Here is a 26,867-nt window from a genome sequence, read left to right as displayed (position 1 = left end):
TTGCAGAGACACTTTGGCACCTATTTATCAGCGCTCAAGTGCTCACCTGTTGTATTTAGGCGGCGCCACTGCGCCAACAGAGAGTTGAGAGAGGCCGCAGACTGCTGCTGTGGAGGACGCTGGTCGAGGCCCGGCAGCCCTGGCGTAGCGCCATTCCCTGTAGCCCGTGCTGAGCGGCATCTGCTGAGCAAGGCAAGGACAAAACACCTTGAGAGACCGTACACGCTCACCCGACAAACATTCTGAAATGCCGCGCCGGGCGTGTCCACGTGAGGAGAGACAATTAGTATTAATCGCGAAACCTTTTTAAATGGCGATCCTTTAGAGAATGTTGCTGACTACTTTTACAATGCTAATCCGATCTAGAGCATTCTCTGTCTGGGCCAGCGTCTCAAGTCAGAATAAAATTCTCACAGTGCTGGAACAGGCGTGTTGGGACTAACAACCATATTTATCAACGCAGTGCGGCTCTGATTACCTGTTGCTGCATACCAGAACAAGAAGCGAATGCATTACCACTTGGGCAGACCAGTCTACTTTTAAAAGCCGAGGCCCTTTGTTGCATCAATGTAGATCCTATAAATGCAAAAAGGTTGTTCGCAATCCAACAAAGGTTGTTTTAGATTTAAAATGAATGCATGGACACAAAACCACATTTAAGTAAGTATATTTGTCCTAGCCAGAAAGTATTCATTGTGGCCAGGCAAGGTATAAATTTTTAATAGTAAAAATTATTACGAGGATGTTAAGTAAACATCCTGTTCCAGAAAGATATTTACAGAAAGTCTTTCTACTGTAAACATATCAAAGCTTTCATTTTAATCTTCACACTATACATTACTAAAAGACTTTGTTAGACAACTTTAAAAATTTTCTCCAGATTGGAATTACAAATATGAATTATCTCGATAAATACTGTGTAAAGCAAGCCCTAAACAAACATACATACAGTCTGACTGCTATATTCAGCTTTCACGTGCTATATACATCTCAATTTCTGAGAAAATGGACACTTAAAGCTGTTTTGTAGTTTGGGTTATTTAAAATGATTCTTTTAGGAACTGTTGCTGAAAGGCTCTTTGAGAGACCAAACGGTATTGGTGCTTCCTACGACATCACTGCAAAGCTTTCTTGCAAAAGCCTTTACATTTGGTATTGCAGAGGCTTTAGCTAAGCTTTACAAAAAAATACAATGCCCCACATGCCCTTTCATTGAAAAGAAAGCCACTGCAGCCAAATTCTAATTAAACACTGGAGATGTGGCCTATAAGATTTTCCACTCATATCACACAAAAGCAAATACGACCAATGTCAGAGGTTTTCCTATCCTTGAACACTCTACTGTGCAGGCACTTTTATTGTTGTGACTTTAGGATTCTAGAATTTATTCAGTCCCGTTTTTAGTAACTCACTTGCTTGCACTTTGCATTGTCCTCAGATATTTGGTCAAACATATCTTTTGCATTGTTTTCCAGCCATACATACTAACCTTCAGGTGTTTAGTCTTGCTTTCAACCCTAATATACTGCTATTTTCTGTCATTTTCAGAAAAGCTTGAGAGAGGTTGAAACAGCCCCTAGCATTAAGTGATTGACAGCAAAATATCCACTTTAAAAGTGTTTACATCGAAAGCAGACATCTATTTTGTCCAAGCACTGCTGTTGAATACAGCATACGAATCACAGTTAACTCTGCATCCAGTTGAGAGCGGCGCTCTGCAACTACTAATTGATAATAATCCATTGAATTTGGTAAAAAGATAAAATAAAATCATGTCATGTAATTTCCACAATGTTTGAGTAAATTGCATTCAATCTTGAACAAAGCCAAATAATAGAAATGATCATAGGATATAGGAGGAATGTTTTATATTAAGCAGCTAAGAAACAAATGTAGTTTACTTTTACTTAATCGGGTGCTTTTGGATTGAAATATCAGTTTTGTTAAAATATCTTTGGAGCATTGAGATGCTGATTTAAAATTGAACATAGTAACAAACACAACTCTTTTATGAGAGGAAGAGAGCGATGATCATTTAACAGGTTCTCAGTTTCTGTTTATTATAATTTGCAATTTATATATCTTTTTAAATGTTAGGTTTTGCAATGTGATTTTATATTTGGAACCCTTTTCCCCCCACATATATAACATCATTTGTATAGTATAGCATTATTTGCAAAACATTTTTATAAATAATATGTAATATTTATTTATTTGATTTTATCAGGTTTGGGATTTACACCACTAAATTTATCATAACCTCTAGTTAAGGGTCCATTATTTGTCAGTCTGTTTTAAAACTGCATTTAAGACACATTCATATTTAGCGCCAGCAACAGGACTGACAAACTGTATCGTGCTGTGTGAAGCGTAGCCCAGTGAGGATGATAGGAGACATCTACGATCACGGGGTCCCGTGGGTGTGTTAGTGCTGTAGTAATCCACAACTATTCCCCCTCTCCACGATTCACGACAAGGCTGTTATTGTGACGACTCTTGTGCCAAGGAGCTTTCAAAAGTAACAGCACTGCGTGCTTTTGCTAATGTCTCCATCAAAGCCCCCGTTACCGCTCCCTTCATCACGCTACCAATTCTCATTTTATCATTCATACCAAACGAAAACTCAATCACGACCCATGATGATGTGTTTTTCCGCTCATCTCTCTAATACATGCAGAAGTATGTCAGCGACGAGGCACGTGCACACACCACCTCGCGAGGCTCAGATGGGAATTGTATCGAGAGCTGTGTTCTCTGAGCTTCTTTACTAATGAGAAACGTAAGTCAAGCAAGGACAAACCCTAATCTACACTGCAAAAATAATTTCTCAATCAGTTTCCATTAGAAAGTAAGTCGAAACACATAGCAGCTTGTGGGCAGCAATGCCTTGTCAGGTGACCGAGTTTGAGTCCCAGTTAGTCCCCATCTTGTTCCTCTTTCTCTTTTTTCTTTGCTTCCTCTCTTTTTCTATCCGCTGTCAGTCTCAATAAACACATCAAATAAAAATCTTTATCAAATACACACACATGCACATGTATTTATATTCACACACCCCATTTATGAGAAAATATTGTCCCTCGTTTAAAGATTCAAAACAGTGTTTTTGTACAATATTGCAATATTGTAATAATGAATCATAATTAATTATATTTTGTATTTAATATATCGGTTTGAAATGTAAAATATATACTAGCACTTTACAAAAACGAAAGGTTTGCAGTAAGCGCTTTCAATAAATGATACTTTTTGAGTATTAGTATGAACACAAAGCCTTTTTAAATTCAAAGAATTTTTTTGCATGGTTTTGACCAAAACTATAAGCATTACAACCATTCTCATGGTTAGTTTTTTTGTAATAACATTTCTACAAAATAGATTTGTCTTTCCCACATTTTTTTATTGGATTTGTTTTAATTGCAGTGTACTTAACAAATACGCATAAATATTCCCTGACCCCTATCTTCCGATTTGTAACCGTCTGTGCGGCATTTGAGGGAATGTAAAAAGGATAACTGCCGTGCATTTCCCCAGTCTTTCCATCACTAGAAATAACAAAAAGGATTTAAGAGGACAGCGCACGTATTGCTTCCAAAATCCCACAAAGGGTTGTGTCCAATCACAAGGCGGCACATTTAATCCATTTCTCTGCCATGTATTGTGCTTGTCAGCAGTGTGGACAGCAGGGCAGGTGAGAGAAGCGATCAGATGGTCAATGGCGGTGCCTCGGGGTTGTTGATGGCCTCTGCTGATTGTGTTGTGATAGGACCTGTCCTCTTACAGAGCCTTCAAAAGCACCTGTCAGGACCTGCGGCCCCCTGCCACGCACCTGATCCACATCCACCCAGAGTTCACACGCATCATTAAAACACACCTAACTCCATCAAGCGAACACAGGAGGTAAAACACAAGAGCAAGTTTTTTGATGCCACTAATGGAGAAGAAATTCACATTAAAGGGTGCATTCAGGGGTTTGGTGTTAATTTAAAAGGTTTTAGGCTTTCAAAAATATATGCTGAAAACAGCATTTTTTAGTATACCTCACATGAGACTGACAGTACTTACTAAAATTCAATATAAAGTGTTTTAATAATATATGGTGTAGGTGGCGCCCTCAGTGATTAATCCTTGTTGAAATGTTGTGAAACTGGAGAGCAGTCATCAGTGATCTTTGACTGTGACCTAGTGAGTAGATACACTAGTGATGTAGTGTTGTGTGGTGATGCAAAGAATGAAAATTAGACGATTGGATAAAAAAATATATATAAATGTATTGTTCCTCATTAGCAGAAACAAGAGAGAGAATCCGTAGCTGTATGGCTGAAGAGGAAGAAAGGTCTGAAAGACAGAACAAGACAAAAAAAGAAAACACTGACTTTATACCCAAGTGGCTACTAAATAATAATAAAATATTCAGTAAAGCACTAATCTAAAACTGTGTGTAATATCGGTGTAACTGACATTAAAATGTAAATTACACTGTGTATGTACCAACACTGTGGTATCCTTACTAGCAGTGATGCTAGCAGCTAACAAGATAAGTACTGAATGCACCTTTAAAAAAAAAAAAAAAAATGAGATGATTTGGCTCCAAAAAAACTATTTGTTATGCTGGTTAAAGAATCTCTTTACATCCTGATGTTCTGGCAAACACTAAGTTAAGTGGTCTGAATGTATTTATATGGTTATAAAAGTTTGTCCAATCATATCACTAGGTCCGGATAAGCTTTCGATGAAAGCTGTCCTACTTGCCAATCAGCGTGTTGTTGTGTATTCTCTGAGCATCCTGTTCATGAAGACATGACATGTCATTAGCGCACTCCATTACATTATTTTGAGACTAAGTGAGAATGAAGTCCATTATTATGGTAATGTTGTTTATGCAGCAACTATCCATAGTAACATGCTAAAACAGCTGGTAAAACTAACATTAAAACAATGCCACAGTTTGAAAAGAGGTGAAACAGTTTATAAAATTCTCAAACTCAAATTTCAGCCCTAACAAATTATGTATATATATATATATATATATATATATATATATATATATATATATATACTATATATAGGTGGCTATAACTAGTCTAGACAAGAACAAAAACAGCAGATGGCTGAACAAAATGCTAATTCACTTTCTGACATTAAGCTAGAAAGCTCAAAGAGTTCTTTCAGATTTCAAAAAGATTTTTTCTCAAGTCGATAAAACAAAAGTATATTTACGTTGTCTTTTTCCCTCTGTCTAAAATCCTGTACTTTCCCTGGTTTTAAAAAGCTTCTTCTTCTATTTTTATTGTAAAAATGTTTATGTAAAAACAGAAGTAGCCAGAAGATCAATAGAAATAACACAGCAGGATTCCTTTGGTATCAGACCAGATGAAACATCCAATTTCAGGTAGGGTTGTAAAAAAAAAAAAAAAAAAATCCTCTGGTCATCTAAGGTCTTCTAGTAGATAAAAGTCATTATAGGGTCTCTTTCGATTGAGATTGGCGACAACTAACAGCTGCACGAATGCACCGCACACCCCTTGGGTTAGAGATTACCCCAAAACTCTCCTGTAATGATCTCATTATGTGCTGGCTGCATTCGGTGATGTCTTTCTTGATTAGTGCCTCTCCTACGTTCCACCGTGCCAGGAGGAATTGCTGATTCTGATCTTTCGTTCTAAAAAAGTCACGTCCGTACCCAGGGGGCAATCACAGGAGGAAACTGCACACGACTGCTGTCCTGCTGATCTTGTGTCAGCATAGCTGACCAAAGATCAGTGTAATGGATCTGGAGGTAATGAAAAGAAAGTGGCTGATAGCTGAAATAGCAGTTTATGTTTCTAAGGTCCAAAACACACTTGAGTACGTGAACCCAAACACTTCCAGCCACGGAGACTTCGATTTCACGCACGCTGTTTTCCAAAATGTGTCAGAACAAAGAGGTTTACAATAACTGGAAAAAAAAGTCTATCTTTTAGCAGTCTCAGTTTGTCTCTGTGGTAGTTGCTCGGCTATCACAGTAGTTCAACTGCCAACAATTTAACAACTGCGTAAATCATAGCATAATTTTTCATTTGAATAATACTGATTATCAACAATCCGTCACCAACTTTTTGTGGAATCTGCGTTTAAATTACTGCTGACCTCACAAAAATTTAATAAGATGACTATATTTCACCTGCAAAAAGCTAAATTCCTTAAAGGGTCAGTTCACATAAAAATAAATATTCTGTCATTAATTACTCACCTCATGTCCACACCAAACCAGTAAGACCACGCTCATCTTCAGAACACAAATGAAGATATTTTTGATAGAATCTGAGAGTTCTCTGACCCTCCATAGACAGCAAGGATTTTACCACGATCAATGCACAGAGACAGCAGACATGGGTAAAACAGTCCATGTGGCATTAGAGGTTAAACCAAAATTTTGTTCAAGACTAAGAAAACACTTCTTGTGCACAAAAAAAACAAGAATAGCATAATTTATTCAGCAATTTCTTCCATATGAGTTACAGTTGTCCGCCATTTTGGAGAATACCCCAAAACATAATCACTGTTATTTAAGTTAATTATTATGTTATCATTTCACGTAATAATAGCATGCATGAGGGTGAGTAATTAATGATTGAATTTTCATTTGTGGGTAAACTGACCTTCAAAAATTATTTAATTATTAAAACAATCACCTCTAAAGAGCCATTTGTACACAAAATAGACTATGCTGGTTGTGCTATAAATTTAAGAATGCAGCCTGTGTAGACTACACAATAAAAAATGTGTTGCATTGGCTTACTTTGAGTTTTCCGGTCCTTTTATCTCAGTGCATTTGTATCTGACTGCAATCTTAAAAATTGAATCTTTTGGTGTGTTATTATGTTTGCCAAACATATACATCCTAGCCTAAGCATTCATATTAAATCAAAAATACACAGAAGCTACAATCATCCCCAATATGCTACAAAAATATGAAGGAATTTTTCCATATAGATTTTTGCTACAATACTTTGAATCAACATATAGCTTTGAATTGTGTTTTAGGCTTGAAGGAAAATGTACTAGTAATTTTCTGGGCGTCATTCGATAACAGTGCAAGTTAGATTAAAGACAATATTCAAGCGACGCGTGTATTGATTTTAACCTAGTTAATGCGGTGAGAAAGTAAAACATGTTTAGTTACAGTACTACCGGCTTATTTTTCTTTCGTCCCACCCATGCGGCCTTGGTTACATCAGCAGAACAGTTATTTCAGAGTCAGTGGCATTGAACTTAACACAGTCCAGCTTTCGAGTCTAAATTTAGTAGGGCAGTCTGTACCCAGAATAGGGACGGCCCAGCCCAACCAGACTGCCTGCCAAGCTCTTCTGACAGACATGTGGCGCATAAGACTGTCAACATCTCTGGTACGCTGGGAGTACTGTCGCTCCACGCTGACAGGCACAACAGAGTCGTTCCTTCTGCACCACGCTCTGCGTTCCCCTCGGGCTGTCACTGTTCAGACCGCCGGCCTGTCAGGACATTTCAGTTTCCTGTGGACTCAACAGCATGAAGAGCACTGCTGCTATCTCTGTTCGAGAGCTATGAGTCAGTGTTACTAATTCTGATAGTCTAAGGTAGATGTGCTTAGAAAGTAGATATCGTAGCAGGAGAGTCCCCGTGTGGCAGCCAGCTGGGGTGGGTAAAAACATTCTGGCATGGTGAAAAGTGAGGCTTTTCCATCAGACAAGTAACATAACCAGGCCCACGCACAGTGTTTAGTTGCGAATGTGAGAAAAACGCGTGTGGAATTCTGCAAAATGGATTTAAAAGTGTTGAGATGTGTTAAACGGAGCTGGGAGCGTAACACTTTTTGATGTCTGAAGCGAAGTCAGATTTCTTTAAAGCCCCATTATATCAAGACATGAAATAACAAATGATGACTCATTTTGTATTCATGAATAGGCCTGTATCAATTTTTTGTACAATTAAATGCCGTCTAGAATCCAGTCCATTTTTTCAGCAGCCCTTTTTCCAAAAATATTTTTCCTATTCATTTTCCCATAGGGATTTTTTTTTTTTTTTTGAAATCTCTGTTCACCAATCACATGGTGAATCATGACATCACCCACTTTGATTTGAAGCAATGCTAGTAAATGGTACAAGGTTTTGTACTTAACAGCTTTAATATAGGAAACAAAAACAATCCCATGAAGCACTGTGAATGACAAATGTCCAAAATACATATAAAAGCTCAAAGCATGTTTATTGTATATACAGAAGAACCCTTTTTACGTTTTTTTTTTTTTGCCAAATAGCCATATATAGGCTAGACAAATATTTAAGAAAGGGAAACTGACTATAGAGTCATTCAAAGATCTTAATGGTTTTGATTCTCTGATTGGTGAAAATTTCTTGAAAAATGATGGGTTTCAGTCCCAAGGTTGCCTTCCATATCATGGACTAGACCTATATTGTGAGAATCATAAATTTGTTTAATAAATTGTTCTATTGGATATCTGTGTCTTAAATATGTGTGTTATGTGGTAGCAACCATTTTATAAAGCAAGAAAACACTCACAATAATGAAAAATACGCCGTGAACAACTAACAAATAAAACTTTGCAGCTTACAGTAGGTCTGCCTTTAAAGTTTTGCTGTAGTTTGTGTTATTACCCTATGGAGAAAATAATATTAAGGGAATTTCTACTTCCTATAAGAATCTATAAGAACATGCCTCCTACTAATACTAAACGCTTCCAAGAAAAACATATCATAAGTTAAAGAATGCAACGTAAATTAAAGTTCAAGTTTAATGTAAACTAATGTCACCCCAAACTTCCTGTCTCAAAGAAAATCTGTCAACACAGGACTGAAAACTGCATCCATCAAGCAATTTTTATGGGATCCTTAATAAACAAACATCCAAGGGGCATATATATATATATATATATATATATATATATATATATATATATGTGTGTGTGTGTGAAATCTGTGGCACATTCTGTAGAATTTAGCACAAGCCTTGTTATAAGTGATTTATTTCGCAATTTAAAAATTATAACAAAGACTCACATGATTGTAACATCTCCCAATACACTGAGCTCTACAGACTCAGCGTCAAGCACATGACTTCACGGTGGTGGTGCCTGGTTAAAACCAAAATACGCTCCTTTTTACCAACACGTGTAAAATTGCCTTTCCATGAGGGTATCTCCAAATAGTATCTTTCCACAGGAAATCAAAGATGCATGTGACACATCCGTTTGAAGGGGATGTTTCGCAACACTGTAAATCATTAGCTCTACCTGTTGCTGCTGCGGGTACTGCATCCCTCCCATGCCCACTTGGCCACGCCCCTGCATTCCCATTGGGTATCGGTGAGAAGTGGGTGATCCGTATGGCTGCCCCGGATATGTTCCGCCCGGCTGAGAGTAGGGACTGTTGCCCATCCCATAAATCTGAGAGCGCTTCATGGCCATAGGGTCCATGGGTGCCACCTGTTGAGAGGAGTATCATCATGTTAGCATACAGAACAGCAACAGCGAGAGCTACAACGTATTGCAGTATGTGTGAACACATTTATACAACTATTATGCCTGAGCAGACTAGAATACAAATAGCAATCATAAGGTTGAGCGGTTCAGTAAATGGAGAGATTCAGGGCAAAGTGCCATCGACTGATATGGGTGTGGGGGTGGGGGGTGGGGTGGTTAGGTTTTCTCTCAAGTGTCTCATCTTTGCCAGAAAGACTGAGAGCCATCCAAGCTAATCTTCTCATGTCACTGCCAAATTCAGGCCAATTGAAGCAGCACTTACAGAAAATGTGACCAATTTGAGAAAGCCTGGGAGGCCACTATAAATGAACATTTTAAGCGTCAGCAGTCATGCCAGAGTGCTCTGCTGTCACACACACATTTTCTCTGACTAGACAACTATATTGTCAAATTAGGGTTTAGACCAAAAGAGTTTGTGTACCATTAGGCCATGCCTGAAGAATTTGTAGTGGAACATTGCTGCAAGTTTCCAGGTCAATCTTACTCAAGGAACAATTGAAGTCATCAATGACGAGTCTACTGTTTTATAAGCGTAAGCCATTTCCATCTCTAATTTATTCTCAACACTCCTCGTTGATGCACTGCCATCAAGTCCGTCATTAAATCACCAATTAGGTACGCGAGGTCATGCTATGCTGTGAAAATAGTAACAGCTAAAAGACTTTGTTGGCATTATGTGACTATATTCACAAAATAGTGATTTCTTGCTTTATAAAATGGTTACTACACACGTAACAAAAAGCGATAAAGACGCAAATATCCAACAGGATAATTTATTAAACAAACTCATGATTCTGATAATATAAGTCTAGTCCCTGATATGTAAATTACATGGGAAAGTGAACATGGCTGGGTTTCATTATTCATAATGCCTTACTTTATTATTTATTCTTTTATTAATAACTACTGTGCAACTTAAGTTTGTAAGTTGCTGAGAAGGCTGACAAGTCAAACAAATTCAAAGATTTTTCTTACCACTAGCATACATTGGATATTTAAACATAAATAATAAACATTCTGTGTTTTTTTTAAACACCAAAACATTTGCTTGCATCTTTTATCCTCAATCCATACCCTTTTTGAATGTAGCATTTTATCTAGCATTTGTGATGTGATTTAAATGCATTACCATTCAGATGTTTGATCAGTAATGTTTTGCTTTTAAAGAGAATTTTTTTAAATTTAAAAAGAATGCACTGAATTGATTAAAAGTGACATTATTTAAGATTAAAGACATTTATAAAGTAATATTTCTATTTGAAGTATTTCTATTCATCAAAGCATCCTGAAATAAAATGTATCACGTGAAATAAAATGTATTTTGCAAACACACACAAAGTTAACCACATTAATAATATTTACGATATATACATTATATGTCTATAGAGAGGTTTTTAACAGTCTTTAATTTTAATTTATTTCAGAAATACCTCTCTAACCTAATTGCACAAAATAAAAATTATAATGACATGGCAGATAATCTTTTCTTCATTCCATGATCTATGTACAACGCCAATCTCCATGCATACTCCGAATCACAAATACTTAAAATAGTATTTCATAGTATTATTGTTGTTACAGTATTTTTGATCAAATAAATGCAGCCTTGCTGAGCGTGAAAGTCTTCTTTCAAAAACATCCAAAAATCCCACCGTCCTCAAACACAATGGCACAAGGGTAGTGAAACTTCTCACAAACACAACACGCAATAAATTGGTGAATTTCTGTCACTAATTACATTTTGCGTGGAGCCAGAGAGGCAGAGCAACGCACACTTGGAGGCCTGGGGAAAGTGCACCGTTTAAATAGGCTTCATGCTGAAGATAAGCCATTAACAACTCAAGTTATTCTTATAATAGCCTTTCTCTAAAAATGCAAATGAGTATAAATGTCAACATCATCTTCATGTATGTCTAAAGAATTGAAATCTGTCACATAGCCGAACACAAACTTATTGATGTAATTCAACCAGTCTGCAATTTTATTCCAATCATTGTTCCTGATCAAATGCACCTCTAAAGGTTTATGTATAAGTGGAGCTCCGTTTTTTAATTTCCGTGCAACATACATATTATTGTAGTGCTGAAATATTGTGTCATTTAACATGAATAGAATAGGCTTATAACTATTTTATCCAGAATCCTTTAAAATATTCTAATCGGTATAGCAAAAATAAATAAATAAATAAAATGGATCTAATAAAAACCCAAAAACATGTAGAGGTAAGCTTGGAAGAATGTGGCTGCATTTCAATTTATATGATGAGGACACCACAAGAGCGATGAGAGAGACATACTGAGGTTTTTACCTCTAAATTAACCGTAGACAAACAGGCAAATATATTTTGTTATATATAATGCTATTAACAGTAATTAATCTGCTATGGTACATTCAAAACGTTCTCAAAGTGTCGTACAAAAATGGTCATGGGAGGTGGATGAATGGAAGGTGTGAGGGCTATCAGGTGTCTTGGCATCTCTTCCAGTCATGTTTCCTGGGCAGACCCTGGGCAATCCAGCACAAATGTTCTTCATGTGTCACTATGAAAGCATGGCTAATCTGCATGTGCGAAGGTCAAGACTGCTCATCCACTCAGAGAAGGGCCAAAGCCAAAAAGCATCTGATCGCACAGATGCAGAAGTGGAGAAACTGAAAGCAGGCTTTTTCCTCTTGCTTATGAAAAAATATTTTACCACTGTTTTTTTTTTTTTTTCATCTACAAACACATAATTGTGCTTGCGTGCACGGTTGTAAACAACTAACTAAAAACCATTGTCACACCAAATTGTTACACTCTATCAGTGTTTACCATTTAACAAAGACACAACCTACAGCATTTAGCTGGTTGAATATTAATATATGCTAAACTATTCCAATAGATTCATCAGCTTTCCCCCCTGGACCTGCATAAAAACATATTAAGCAGCAAAGTCAATTTATCACTAAAATCAAAATTGAAAAACTGTAACTATGCCAGCTGGACCGTGAAATCCAAGGTTGTATGTCAAAACCAAGCGTGTTGCCTACCCAGACAGCACTTTTTAACATTATAGTCTTAAAACTTAGTGAGCTGCCAACCAAGATAGGATTTTCAGGGAATTATATTTATAAAACCGAAGGGCTTCCTGCAATTTTGTGTATTAAAAGCTAGGCGCTGTGGTATCATAGTGACAAAACCTGGCGTGTTACTACCTAGTCAAGTTTTTGTCATTATGGTCTCAAAACCTAGTGAACTTCCTGGGGTTTTGGAATACAGCGTCAGTCACCATCTCCACCTTATATTTTATATTTTAATATTTTGCGTTTAAGACATCCAGTGCGGACGCAATTATATAAAAAAAATTGCTAGTGAATGTGAGGTGAATGTGAAAGCATTAATTACTGCATAATGAAGGCAGACGGGCGCAATGGCGCTAACGCCAGCTAACAATGCTAATCAGTAGCGCTGTGTACTGAAAACACAGTCTAGCCCTGGGTTTCAGACAGACAGTGCTTACTGGCGACAAACATTGAAAACGAAATCGAAATTTTATCTGAAAAGTAGGATTAGAGCACAAAATAGCTTTATTTCGATTGTTGTCGGAAACGAAAAGCACAAGCGGTGAATTTTATTTAGCAGCAGCGCAATGCTAGAACGTTCCATAATTTGAATGGCACCGAACGAACGAGCTCTTTATCGAAACCACGACCAGTAATTTATTCAGTAACGTGACAATGAGTTTTTTGCGCTAATGCTGTATAAATATACGGTCTACAAGAATATAAGCAGCCCAGGATATCGTTTCGCTGTATCGGGCATTTCTTAAAGCAGAAATGAAAGTCTCAGCGCAGGCTAACTCTCGTGCTAACACCGTTAGCACAGTCACCTATGGGCAGAACTTGACATGTTCCCCTGCCTGTCAATCCGTGCACACGCACAAATCCCCGAATAATTATAACTACAACAGTAGAAAACAAACTCAGCATTCCATTCCACCGTTTACACCGATAATCTGATTCGATAAATACAAAAGCAGCACACTGTAAGCTAGTAATGGGAGTAGCATCAGGCCACGCTGAACCTGCATGCGAAACTTGACACACACACGCAAGCTAAAGGGTTCACCTGAGCTCTGCCGTTCCCGTTATTCCAGGACTCATTGCCGGGTGGTTTCTTTGTTGTGCTCCCCAGCCGTGGCTGGCTGGCAGCTGGGCTGTACGGGGAGCTCAAGTCTTTGCCCAAACCCATCCCGGACTGCTGCTGCTGCTGCGGCGGGATACTGTAATCTTGATAACCGCTGCCGTATCCGCGCATCATCGGACTCGGAGATGTCAGGAGCTGGTTTAGGGTGGGTGTAGCTCCAGAAGGGTGCTGCTGGTTTTGTCCGGGGAACCTCTGAAACCCCCCAACGTTGGCACCGGGAGCTGGGGTAACAGTAGAGGCCATAGCAGCCTTGCCATGACTAGCAGCAGCGGCAGTAGGCGGAGTGGTACCTGGGCCCATCATGTTCCCCTGCCGCGATGGGCTCATCATACCGTATCCAGCGCCACCGTACCCCGGCCGGTAGTTGGGGTAGTGGTTGTACGGATTATTATGGTACCCTTCGTGAGAGTTTTGCACTTGATCCATGCTGCCCTGTGCTTGATGCATTAAAGCCGTCCTAGGGCTTTGTTGTCCGCCATGTTGATCAAAGCAAGGCCCTCCTCTTCCATTCCCGTAATAATGATTAAACTCAGAAACGGAGCTGTTCCCGCTTTGGGACGCGCTGCCGCCGCCGCCGCCGCTGTTGTTGTTGTTGTTATTGTTGCTCGTTGGTCCAAAGTTGGAGTGCTCGTACCTGCTGCCCATCCGATCCCCCCCGGTTTTGGACGAGCGCTCCTCCTCGTCGCTTGTGTTCAGCAAACGCGGATGGCGATCGACCTGCGTCTCCAGAGCGTTTTCTTTCCCTCCATGCTGCTGTCGATCTCCGCGCACGGGTGTCGGGTTGATGTTGTTGTTGTTGTTGTGCACGGCTCGCTGCTGTGGCTGCTGATGGAATGATGCTTGCGACTGTTGCTGTGGAGGTGTGCGATGATGAGGCGAAGGAGGGGGATCTCCGCTTCCAACATTTTCACTTGATGATTCGCAACCAGACCCGTTTCCATACTCGATGTCGCGGATAAACGGGCAGAAAAGGCTGTGCGCGTTGATTCTCAGCGTCCGTGTTTTCGCAGAGACTATAGACGCATGCTGATGCCCATCTACATTATTCATTGAGGCAGCGCACAGCCCCACATCGCACCGATTCCTCCTCATTCACACCATTAGATTTGGGATCGTGGATGGAGCCCTTGCCAGCGCTGTCCTGTCAGGGGATGACTGTGTGTTGCACGGGCACGAGCTGTGAAAACAATTACTGGGGCGCTGGAACGGAGAGGAAAAAAAATATATATATATAGGCTATATATATATATATGCTGAAATATGCGTTTAACTGGTGGCGTTTTGGCGTGAGCAGAGGCGTTAGTATTATATTTTCACACGTTTAAAAGTTTATTTGCAATACCAAACTTCCAATTCCCACAGAGGCGAACGTGAACGTGTATAAATGTGCATAAGACCCCTACCGGAGCCCCTTTGCTCCAGCATGGCATTATCAAGCATCTCCTCCAGCTCTTCACCGCTCTGCGATGAAGTCCGCCGGAAAACACGGACCGGGCGATTCGGAATTTTAGGATTTCTGTATTTACATTTTAATTACTTCCATTTTAAATAGTTCATGGGTTAAACTATAGCTGGCGACCCTACACGCGCAAAGACGCTTATTTTCCACGAAAAGGTGCATTTTACTTGTGGAGAAATTTGAATGCGTTAACTATTATAGAAACGATATCAGGGAATTCATGCCGTAAATGTGAATACAGACATGGAAATCAAATACAATCATCAAATGTGCTGCACTGTTTTATGTTGCACGGAGTTTTGAATGCACTTACATTTTGAATGCACTTGCATCTATGCGTCTGTGAGATGCTTCGTTCCCAATCAAATTCAGGACTTATTACTTTGGGGTTGCCAGTGCAGGAACAAATACAGCAATCTCCTGTAAATATTAGTTAACCCTAATTAGCTCATCAGGTTTGTTTAGAGTTGGAGCTAAAATCTGAAGGAGGCTAGTTCTCCAATAGCAGGCCTGGAGACAACCGAGGCAACAAATGCAAGTAAGCTTCAAATGTATAATATGGACCGCAGTGTTTAATAAAACTCAGAAATAAGTATTCTTGCACCATCCTATTTTTTCCTCAAACTGCTGATCCACATGCACAGGACTGTGAGATATTCATCATAATAGAAACGTGATGCAGACTTTCGTTGCTCCCATTATACGTCTGTAAAAAAATTATGATAGATGAAACAGTCGTCAACATTAAATCAGAAATGGTCTACCCACTCTCTAAATATCAGCAACTCCATGCCAGATTTTCTCCAGTGCACTGGAATTGGTCTCAATCCATTTCTCTGCAGCCCAACACATCACACAGATATGGACTGAATCACGGGGTATATCATTCTGTGCTCTAGAAAACTCACAGAAAAAAAAAATTATTTCGCGCTTTCACCGTATTATGCAGCTGTTGATTAGCTTTTCACGTTGTTTTAAGTGGGAAGAACAGCTAATTTCACGCGGTAACCAATTCTGTTGCTGCGGATTTGCATCTCACCGTTAACAACGCGCGTACGAAGGCTTCTCCCCAAGCAACAAATTGCTGGAATATTGCTTAAACTGCCGCATCTCTAAAATGACAGCTCTTAATGGGGTGATATGCGTATGGTGGAGAGGCAGGCCTGCTCTGGGGATGGCTCGGCCTGTTCAGCATGAGCAGGATGTGAAAGGACCTCCCCAGCAGCAGTGGCAGCAGCTCAAGCACAGAAACTGGGTCAGACAAAAAAAAAAAAAAAAACCCACTCAGGCAGTCAGGCTTAGCTCCAGAGTGATGCTGTGACACTGCAAGCGTTTTCTCCACAATAGAAAAGCAACACATTCTAATACAAAGTAGTAGATGATGGAAAGTCAAGCTTTCAAGGTCAAGCAAATGATGGACTGAAGTGTTCAGCACCAACTGCCGACAGCCATCCAATAGCAACGATTTTCACTATTACTATTTAAGATCACATTTCGTTATGCATGCAAAAAACATTAAAATTGCATCTTGTCGTGGCGGTTTAATAAAAGGGCCTTCATTTTCAGTAATATTATTCATCTGAATGCACTTGTCACTATTAAAGAGCTGACTCTATCACTGAACTGAATCAACACTCCCATAAAGAGATGTTTTTAGTGGAGAACTGTAAACCCGCTAAACCTAACCTGAACCGGGCTGGATTTGTTTGGTTTTATCTCTAAACCTACCCCGAATCTAGCTTTGTTTAACAAGGTACTGGCCTAATTAGACTTGGGACGTTGCTTTACATACGCGTTCTCAGAGTTTGGCAGCAAATGTGTAATATATGCTTTGGTGGGAGAAAATTCCTCTTGATTGTACATCCTTTATCTTCCATAGGAGAAAAAAAAGCCATAAAGGTTTAAAAATGACAAAGAGGCCCGTGCATTTAGTTTAATGTTTTGGGATGTTTCCTCGGTTGAACTTCCTGTTCACTTCAACGCCAGGAGCTTCCCGTCGCGGCTTTATTTCGGCCGGCAGCACAAGACGGCAAGCGTCCTTTATTAAAGACCGCGTCTTGAGCTGAAGCTGGCACTGGCCCAAACTGCATTTAGAACAAGGCACGGTGTCGCTGATTGCATTTTCCTAATTAAGCCTCGTCTGACCTTGGCAGAGGCAAATCATTAGATTCTCATTTTAATAATCACACCGCAGCGGTTATATTCCACTGGGTCTCTGACGGCACTGGAGCAGTCTTTAAGCTCTTCTTAATTTTCTTGTTTACAAGAGGACCCAACTTTATAGCGAGCGTAAGTAATTGTGTTGGTGGATATGATGACATAAATGACTCTCTAATTTAGGCCCACTGTGTATGTTTGAAGAACGCTATTGCTTTGACTATAAAAGCTACTTATGTTTTCATAAGCGTTTGATGTAAGTGCACATTTTAGCCAGCATTATGGTATATTTTGTCCGTTTTGTTCAGTTGCTTTAGAGGACGGCGTGTAATGATAACCATAATCACAAAATTACCTTATCATTATGAATTACTTAAGTAATAACTTGGTCTTCTTTAGTTGCGATAATGAATGGTTGCCTAGCAGCCGGTGTTACACATTCAAGACACTATTCAAGGCATGGATTTTTTTTTTTTATCTTAATTGAAATTGTTTTTCTGATAGTGTGGAAATTCATACAAAAGAAATGTGTTTTTTTCCCCCTTTGCAAGTATATAGAGTGATATCGAAGAGAGGTAGAATATGAAATGCTTAAACTTGATTGTATTTTTCAGCATATGGTCTTTATATTCTGGAAAAATAGATTAAAAAAATAATGCAGGTGTATTTTTTCAAGTAACATTGTCCACAGTGAGAGACGTAATGCTTACATCCACGGTGTGAATATATCAGAATTAAAAAGATCGCAAACAATTTGCATATTATGCAGAATTTTAATTTAATTCAAGAGAACTTTCAGGGAATTTTACAAAAAAAGTGGGGCTAAATATAATATATATTTTTACAAATCGTTACTAAACCTGAGGAGTAGTGTGCTGAAAAAATATGTGATGTTTGCAAGCAATTGGTTGTTTGAAATATAATCTGTATAAAAATGATAGAGCATGTATATGTGTACTTTAATTTTTATGTTAATTTTTTATTAATAAGACTTATTATGAAAGATTGTGTATGAGGATTCATTTTTTTTGTTGTTGTATCTGACTCTGATATGATATGAATTTAGTGATTTGATTTTATCTCGAAATTTATTGGTTAAATATGCTTTCCATCATAGTTTGAGTGCAGTTTAATTTAGTCATTTAATTAGTATGCTCCTAAATGTTATGTAGATACGCTTTGAATCGGCATAGAAAAGAAAAATTTACGTTAGGCCCTAACTGTACACTTACTCTGAAAAAGCTTTTTTAATTTAAATATCGTCTTAAAAGAATAGATCGCTTGAATTTGGTCAACATTCATTTTATTTTGTTTTGTACTTTTCTTTTTTGTATTATGTATTTTTTGTAATTTTCCGTTGGGAGGTTCGAATCATATTTTGTACAATATTTCACACTATGTTCTCTGAAATTGGACTGTAATTCCTATGGTCCCTCTTGATTAAACTCAGCTGGCGATTTGTAATTGTGTCTATAAAAGGGGTTGAGTTGCTGTTTGGAAGGTGAGCGCTGGAGAAAACTATGGGCTCAAATGTCAGCACACTTGTCTGTTTTTAAATCTTCTTTTACAATGCAAATCCAAAAAATAAAATGAAATATATGTTTTTGATACACCTTTGTGACCTCTCTGTTGTGGACAAATTTAGTCAGAATTATGTTTTTTTTTCCCATACGCTGAAAGTCAGTGGGTTCCAGAACAAGACCGGACTTACATGTGGTTTATTAGCTGATGACAAATCCATGTGTGGTGTGATTTGCGATGTTTACATAAAACCGTTTGTTTATTGGCTGATCAAAAGTGGTCGGGGATGTGATGGTGGATATCTGATCGCGCCAAAATGCCTCAACCGCTGAGCAGCACTGCCCTCTGCTGACGGCACAAAAGCAGGCGTACTCTTAAAGTGCTACTATTATGGGTTATAAAAGGTTCATATTTTGGTTTTGGGGAGTCCCGAACAACAGGTTAAAATTCGTGCGAGGTCAAAAAACACTTATAATATGCATTTATTTTTTTGCCTTATTTGGTCAACCACTCCCGAATGATTTGTTCGTCGATTCCAAACACTTCCGGTGATCTGTCGATTTAATTTAAAGCAGTATTTCCTTAATAGCTTTAAAAAAAAAAAAAAAAAAAAAAAAAAAATTAGCATTTTCATTCAGACCAACAAATTGTGCGAGCAATATGCTTATGTTTCAGGACTTGTTTTCAAAACGACTTGTTTCAGGGATTTAGGGTTTTGAGATACAATAACTTTATACACGGTGCACTTTCAGATTTAAAACATGTTTTCATTCACTTAGAGCTGTGTTACACGCCGCATGACAAGATATTTCAGAAAACCATAACAGGGGCACTTTAAATTAGATCAGTAACCCAGATGACATATTATAGTGTTAAAATATCTGACATTTGTCTAATATTAGCAGGTGTAATCAGCATGGCTTCCGCAGTGAGTATCTCTCTCAGCGAACATCATCAAGTGTTTCCATCAAAGTTAACATACAGCCTGTGAAGTAAAACTAAAAATTACAATCGCTGAACACGTTGTCTGGTGAAAAAGCATAAAAACAATCAAACAAAATCTGATTAACAAGCAAACGGTTACTTAGTGCTTCAAAACCTGTGTGAAAATTAACCATGGTTTTATAGTAAAAATGTAGAGACCGTGTTTTGTTTCGTTTTTGGGCATATGGACTACCATTTTTATAACCACAATTTTTAGGATTTTAGTACAATGATTTAAATAAAGCCAAATTGCGATCAGTGTTAGGGAATAACTAGTTTACATGGGAATTAATTACGCTATTTGAATTGGAAAATGCTAAATGAATTGGAATCAGTTACAGTTACTGAGGAAAAAAAATACGACTACAATGGCAGTTACATCTGGTTTGTTTGTTTTTTAATCACACACATTTACATAAATTTTATTAATTTTATAAATTGCAGAGACTGCTCTAAAATACAAAACACCAATGTTGTAAGTCTAGAATATGAAAAATGTTTTTTCAATATCTGTTTTATTTCATATTTATGTCTATGCTTTATTTTTTTAAGATTAACTTTGTTAGATTAGATTAGCATTGTTAGATGTCAATACTTCCTGTCACAGATAAAGATTTAATTTCAAAAACAGTATAATAGTTACTAAACTATTTAATGGTGTTGCCTTAAATCTGTATTTATCCTCAGAGTGATCTCAAGTAAGTCTGATTTTGTGGTGCCTGTGCTTTAAAATTTAATTATTGTAATCTTAATTCAAGTAAGTACTACTTTAATGCTGACTCTGCCTGGTTTGCGATTTTGAAAATAACATTTGAATAAAATAAAAATGTAATCAAATGTATTCTATTACGTTACTTTAATAATAAGTAATTAAAGTAGTTACACAAAAATTACATTTTAAAAGGATAACTTTTCATCTGTAACCTATTACATTTCCAAAGTAATCTTCCCAACACTAAGTAGCTTCTGCGTTGAAAGGAAAACCTATTGGGAACCAGAAAAAGAAGATATAAGGAAGCCTATATTTTAATATTGTACCATATAAGGCCATGGACAAGATTTTTTTTCCTTCATTTCAAATAAAGCCAGCACCCAAGCTGCAGTTAAATACTGGATGGATAGTTTAAAGAGGTTTTTGCAGTACCTTAACAAAGGCAAGTTCACACAACAACAAAAAAGTTCACCTGACCGCTGCACGCGTTCAGAAAGCACTACTGAGCAAATATTAACCATAACACTTACTCCATGATCTGAGGATAGCGAACAGCTAGGTAGTCATTGTAGATAAAGTTATTATTATATAGTTTACTGCTCAAATGTAGCTGCAAGATGAAGTTCGGGAGTTCTTTTGGCGTATATGTCCTCCAGGCCTGCAGGGGGCGCTAATGCGACTCCAGCGGGTTTAACGGTGCAAGAGGGCTGCTGAGAAGAGGCAAAAGAAGACGCGCTGTAAATGGCCGCCTCCATGTCGCGAATGTGAAGATTGACAAAGATTACAATTTTATCTAACTGCTCAACTCATCGAGATCATAGTCGAATAATATATCACAACGGTAAGACTATGAATTAGTTACACACGTTTTATAAAATGAAGGATGAGTAAGTAATGTGATCCTCCGGCAGCGGTGTTGAAAGCGCTTTACTCCCTCTGTCAAAATGAATCGAGGGATAAAAAGATCGAAGTGGTCTTTTCACGTAAACATCAGATTTACTGTATAATCAGCTGCTAACGTTATATGTGATCAGAGATATATGATACATTTAGTGTTTCAGTATGCTCTGTTGCTGATGAAACTTGAGCTCACGAAGCTGATGATTCACGTAGACTTTAAATAGAGCTTTAAATGTGGTACATGTGATTAACTGCCTCGAACGTGATATCTGTTTTACTTTTCTGACAATAATTATGATGCCGTACAGTTGTCCGACGGGAATCCTTCGTTTGGTAGATTTAATGAAAACTATCAGCAGTACGTACGTGTTTGTAGAAATTGCGTTTTGCTGTAAATCCATAATGTTTTAGTGTTGCTAAGAATTTAATCGTTTTCAACTCTACAAATTCTTACGGTTTCGAAGCTGGCTGAGTTGTGTGTATACACTGTACACATCACTGTGATGATTGGTGTAATTAATAATGTTTTGAGTCTGACCGTACTGAATACAAAAAATTCAAAAAAAAAACATAACTTTAATGAAGTACCTAATTAAAAAAAAATAAAAAATGCAGCAGATGTTTAATTTTCAGAAGCTTTGCTGTAAAGGCAATGAAATGTTCTTAATTGTTGTAAAATAGTGTTAGAGGGAGAGAAAAAAAAGATTTCTGCAAATGTTGTTTTATAGTAGACATTTATTTATTTACTCACTATTTACAAGGTGAGTAACTGAATATAGTATTTTCTTCTCTCTTAATATCTTGTAGTATTATGTTCGCTGATGATACTATTTTTGTTCTTTGTTTGTTTATAGCACCTTTATAGTAATAAATAGTAAAATTATTGTTGTAAAATGAATTCATTAATCAGCTTTTGCTCTGCGGAAGCTGTCATCGTTTAGCTTAATGTAGTTCAAGTTCATCCGACTGATGTTTTCTGAGTAGTAACTGTCTTTTAAGCGTACGTTCGAGGTTAACAAGTGATTAACTAAGTAATATGTTCAGTCTTTTGCTGTCCAGACCTGCACAGCTATTGCTGTCCGACGGCGGCCTGATAGTCCAGTTTGGCATCAGCTGTCACTTCCTTCCAAATGAAGGACGGCAAGGAGAATTCTAACACCGCCGCTGGAAGTTTTGCCACGAATCTGGACCACACAAAGCCATGCTGGTACTGGGACAAGAAGGATTTGGCCCACACCCCGTCCCAGTCCGATGGCCTTGATCCAGCCACAGAAGCCCGGTACAGACGAGAAGGAGCCCGGTTCATATTCGACGTCGGAACACGTCTGGGACTGTATCCTTCTAATGCCGCCATTTACAGCTTCTCACCATATTCAGTTTCAACTGTGTGTAGGAATAGAGGTTTTTTTATATGATCCTTAACCAATTTTTAAGACATTATGACACTCTGGCAACTGGAATAACATACTTTCATCGTTTTTACATGTTTCATTCCTTCAAACAGTTTCCCAGATATGTAAGTACGACATACATTTCATGCATTTTGGCAGACTATTTCATCCATCCTATCATATAAGGCCTAATAGTTTACAGTGTTTATCAAAAAGGTACTGCTTTGTGTAACTGGGGTCATTTATAATTTATTTATTCATTCTAATATTAGAATTATTTAAACCATTTCAATTACAGTTCCAATATGTTTTGTTAGGCTAAACCCTGTAAATGAAACTGGGCCTTAATGTTTATTGTTTTATTTTTTACTCTAGGTGAACATTGATGCTCTCTATTAAAGTCATTGATTCGTACTTTAAACCTATTACACCTATCAAACCTATTTAATCTACAAAATTAGTTAATATACAGAGCCAAACAATTGCGCTTGGTCAAGCTGTGATTATCTAGAGCTATATAGGTAAAAACTGTCTATTTTATAATCACACTCTAAATGTAGTCATGTTTAATGTTTCTCTATGCAGGTGACTGGGGCTTGTTGTCTTTTCCTGGCTGGCAAAGTGGAGGAAACGCCCAAAAAGTGTAAAGACATCATTAAAACGGCTCGGAGTCTGCTTAATGACGTGCAGTTTGCACAGTTTGGAGATGATCCAAAGGTTTGCAGTCCATTCAAAACGTAAAATTCTCATTCTTGTGAGGTTCCCGCTGTATTAAACATCACTGCGTTTCATGGAATGTCTCCACAGGAAGAGGTCATGGTCCTGGAAAGAATTTTACTCCAGACAATCAAGTTTGATTTACAAGTTGAGCACCCCTACCAGTTTCTGCTGCGCTATGCTAAACAGCTCAAAGGTATTGGTAGGTTTAAGTCATACATATATATTTATATTATAATATATATTTAAATATATAATATCGGGTTTGTTTTGTGATTTTTAAAGATCTCATTCTTTGGTTTTTCAGGTGACAAGAACAAAGTTCAGAAGCTTGTGCAGATGGCGTGGACATTTGTCAATGACAGGTTCATTCATTCATTTATTCATTTTTTTATTACTATACATGCTTATCGGTTGTTATTATAGTTAACTAAAACCATGCAAAAAAAAAAAATGTTGTATCCTAAATAATATAGAATGATTGATTTAAAAGTATTTCAAAATTTTTTTAATTTTTATTTAAACATTTAAAACTCGTTTAATTGTCAAAGCTATTTCCGATTTTCATTTATTTTAATTTGATGTACTAAAATTCTTAGTTGATGTATGAGGCTTATTAGACTTCTAATGTTAAATTTAAAGACAAAAGTTTTGCCACATTTAAATCTTAAATATTTAGGCATTTAATTCTCAGTATTGTTCTTTTGCACCAAATCAATAACATTTAAAGACCTCTTTGCACAAGTAAACTATTTAACGTGTCATTATTGATTCTTCTGCTGTTAATAAGATGTTTGTGTGTATTTCCAGCCTCTGCACAATGCTGTCCCTTCAGTGGGAGCCAGAGATCATAGCCGTGGCGGTCATGTATCTACGCCGGGCGGCTGTGTAAGTTTGACATTCAGGAGTGGGCGTCTAAGCAGTCATCTCGCCGCTGGTGGGAGCAGTTTGTACAGGATGTGCGGGTGGAGCTGCTGGAGGGTAATCACACTAATGTTCTCTATGCCTCCAAAATAATTATTTGTATGTAGGAAAAACAACCTAGTGGTCTAGTTCTTCCTATAATGATGCACTGCTCGCTTCCAGCATTTCATGATCTCCATACCCTTGTCTTGTGTGTTCTTCAGACATCTGCCACCAGATTCTGGATTTGTACTCTCAGGGCAAGCAGCCGATACCAGCAGCCTCAGATACCGGACAAAGAGAAACCGCCACCCCTCCTGCCCCCAGCCCGGCCAGTCGGGGGCCGAACCCACCTGCTCAACCTCCCTCCAGAAAAACTCCCCCAGGCCAGCCCGCCCACTAAGATCAAACGCCAGCATGTAAGTAAAGCATTTGCGGTTAGATATGTTATGAAGATATTAAGGAAAGTGCACGAAAATTATTTCAAGACACTACCCTGGCACACAGTGTTTCAGCATTACAGATAGTGCAGTTCTTTGCCAGGGTTTAATCTAATAAAGTGGAAATCGTGTTAAAGGAAAGTTCACCCAGAAATTCGACTCAACTTTTCATGTCATTCCAAACCTTTCTTTCATCTGCAGAACATAAAATAAGATATTTTAAAGAATGTCATTAACCAACCAAACAAACATTTCTGTTGCAGGGAAAAAAAAGTTTGGCTAAACTTATTTTATGTTCCACTGATGAAAAAGGCATGCTTGAAACAACATGAGAAAGTGAATTATTCCAGATTTTTGGCGGGTGAACTATTCCTTTAAATTGTGGCTACTACAGAACCGTATAGCAGTTGTGCTCATACAATCTTATATTGTTACTTACTTATAATTTGAGGTGTTTTAGACTTGTTTTATTTTGTTTTGTAGGTCTCTCCTAAAGATGAACCTAAAGCCCCAACAGGTAAGTCATTCTGGGCATTTTTATAGCGTCATGTGCATGTCGAATGTGAGATGATTAATTTCCTGATTGAAAGTGCTATTTTCTCTCTGTTTCTGAAACAGAGCAAGTTGGCTCTAAGATACCACGCCTGGAGAGTCCCATGCCCCCTCTCCCTGTGTCCCAACCCCCAGGTGAGGCTTTCTGTGTTTAGAAATAGGCAGAAAAAATACCTTTGGTAAAAAAAATAATAATTATATAATTATAATAAATACATGAATAAAAAAATAATTTTCACATTTTATTGTTTACATAATCTTTATGGGATTTTCTGATGGGGTTATAGGAAGAATTAAAAATTATCTTGGTATGTAACAATAGGTGACTTTGCTTTACTTCTTCAGACTGATTGCTTTTAATAATACACAAGTACACAGTTTTTTCAAATATATTTATTTATGATGTATTACAGCATTTAATCATGTTAATTAATACAGTTATTAATGTTAATTAATAAAAAGTATTGTAAAGTGTTACCATTGATGCTATAAGAACATGTTTTTGACTTCTGTCCACTCATAGAACGCAAGGCTCCATCTGTCATCCCAGCTCCTCCCGCTGAAGCCGAACCGGCCACATCAGCTGAAATGGATCCAGCGCAGGGCCGGCCTCCTCCTCTTCCCACGGGGCCGCCCCTCTACCTCACCGCCCGCCGCCCCCTCCTCCTCCAACTACATCATGGGAATGTCACGTCCAGTTCAGCGTACATGTCCGGCGAGGATTTCAGAGCCTGCAGTCCATGATGAAGACTGAAGCGCCTTCCTACGCACCCATGCCCCCATCGTTCGGCCTCCCGTACCACCCTCACGTCTATCCACATCAAAACCCCGCCTCCAGGCCCTCCCCCCCAACCTCCTATCCTCTCCTCCCAATCTGCCTCCACCCACCCCATCTTACCCCCTCCGGGCTACAACCCCAGCTACCCCCTCCGCCCCACGTATGCCACCTGGGCACAATGTGCCTCCTCCGAGATGGGCTTACCACCCGCTGGGTACCCACCTCCACCCGGCCAACCTCAGGTGCCACTGCGCCCCACGCCATGCCGCCCGTGGCAGGAATGAACAGAGGCGTGGATGAGATGAGGTGATTTAAATCAGTCCTTCACATCTTGGTTTAAGCCCACGATACGTGCGCCTGTGTACAATATACACAGTCCGTATCGGGTTTATATGTATTCTGATGCAGGTGTCACAGGAAGGTACAAACATTCGAGCTGCTGAGATCAGCACTGGTTGAATTGGAGTGTCTGGGAGTCCATGAAATAACACCGACTTCTGCTTGGGTTCAGGGTTTCACGGTTCTGTAGACTTTGTTCACTGAGGCGATTTGAAGGGATGGTTCACCTCACAATGAAAGACTGATGCATTCACTCTCCCTCGTGCTGTTCTAAACCTGAAGAGTATTTCGAAAAATATCTTCATGGATGTTT

At 38.4% G+C, this 26,867-nt stretch overlaps 1 protein-coding gene and 1 pseudogene across 1 annotated transcript; one reads left to right on the top strand and one right to left on the bottom strand.

The window, feature by feature from the left end:
* Nucleotides 1–4,741: 4,741 nt before the first annotated feature.
* On the bottom strand, nt 4,742–14,793 carry LOC122324813 (AT-rich interactive domain-containing protein 1B-like). The gene is made up of 5 exons (XM_043219489.1): nt 13,624–14,793; nt 9,270–9,461; nt 6,230–6,265; nt 5,681–5,770; nt 4,742–4,783 (listed from the first exon to the last, which is right to left on the bottom strand). The coding sequence occupies exons 1-5, from the start codon at nt 14,791–14,793 to the stop codon at nt 4,742–4,744; spliced, it is 1,530 nt and encodes a 509-aa protein (XP_043075424.1).
* Nucleotides 14,794–21,241: 6,448 nt separating this feature from the next.
* LOC122324812 lies at nt 21,242–26,499 on the top strand (annotated as a pseudogene).
* Nucleotides 26,500–26,867: the final 368 nt, after the last annotated feature.

The sequence above is a fragment of the Puntigrus tetrazona genome, chromosome 20 (assembly GCF_018831695.1).
Source record: "Puntigrus tetrazona isolate hp1 chromosome 20, ASM1883169v1, whole genome shotgun sequence".
NCBI lineage: Eukaryota > Metazoa > Chordata > Actinopteri > Cypriniformes > Cyprinidae > Puntigrus > Puntigrus tetrazona.
Note: the sequence above shows the minus strand (reverse complement) of the source record. Positions and strands in the feature narration are given on the sequence as shown.

Coding starts and splice junctions, on each gene's coding strand:
- LOC122324813 (XM_043219489.1), bottom strand. CDS start 14,793: ATGAGGAGGAATCGGTGCGATGTGGGGCTGTGCGCTGCCTCAATGAAT. Junction 9,462..13,623: donor ACGGGAACGGCAGAGCTCAG/GTGAACCCTTTA, acceptor TCCTCTCAACAG/GTGGCACCCATGGACCCTAT. Junction 4,784..5,680: donor CTCCTGTGATTGCCCCCTGG/GTACGGACGTGA, acceptor CTTCATGAACAG/GATGCTCAGAGAATACACAA.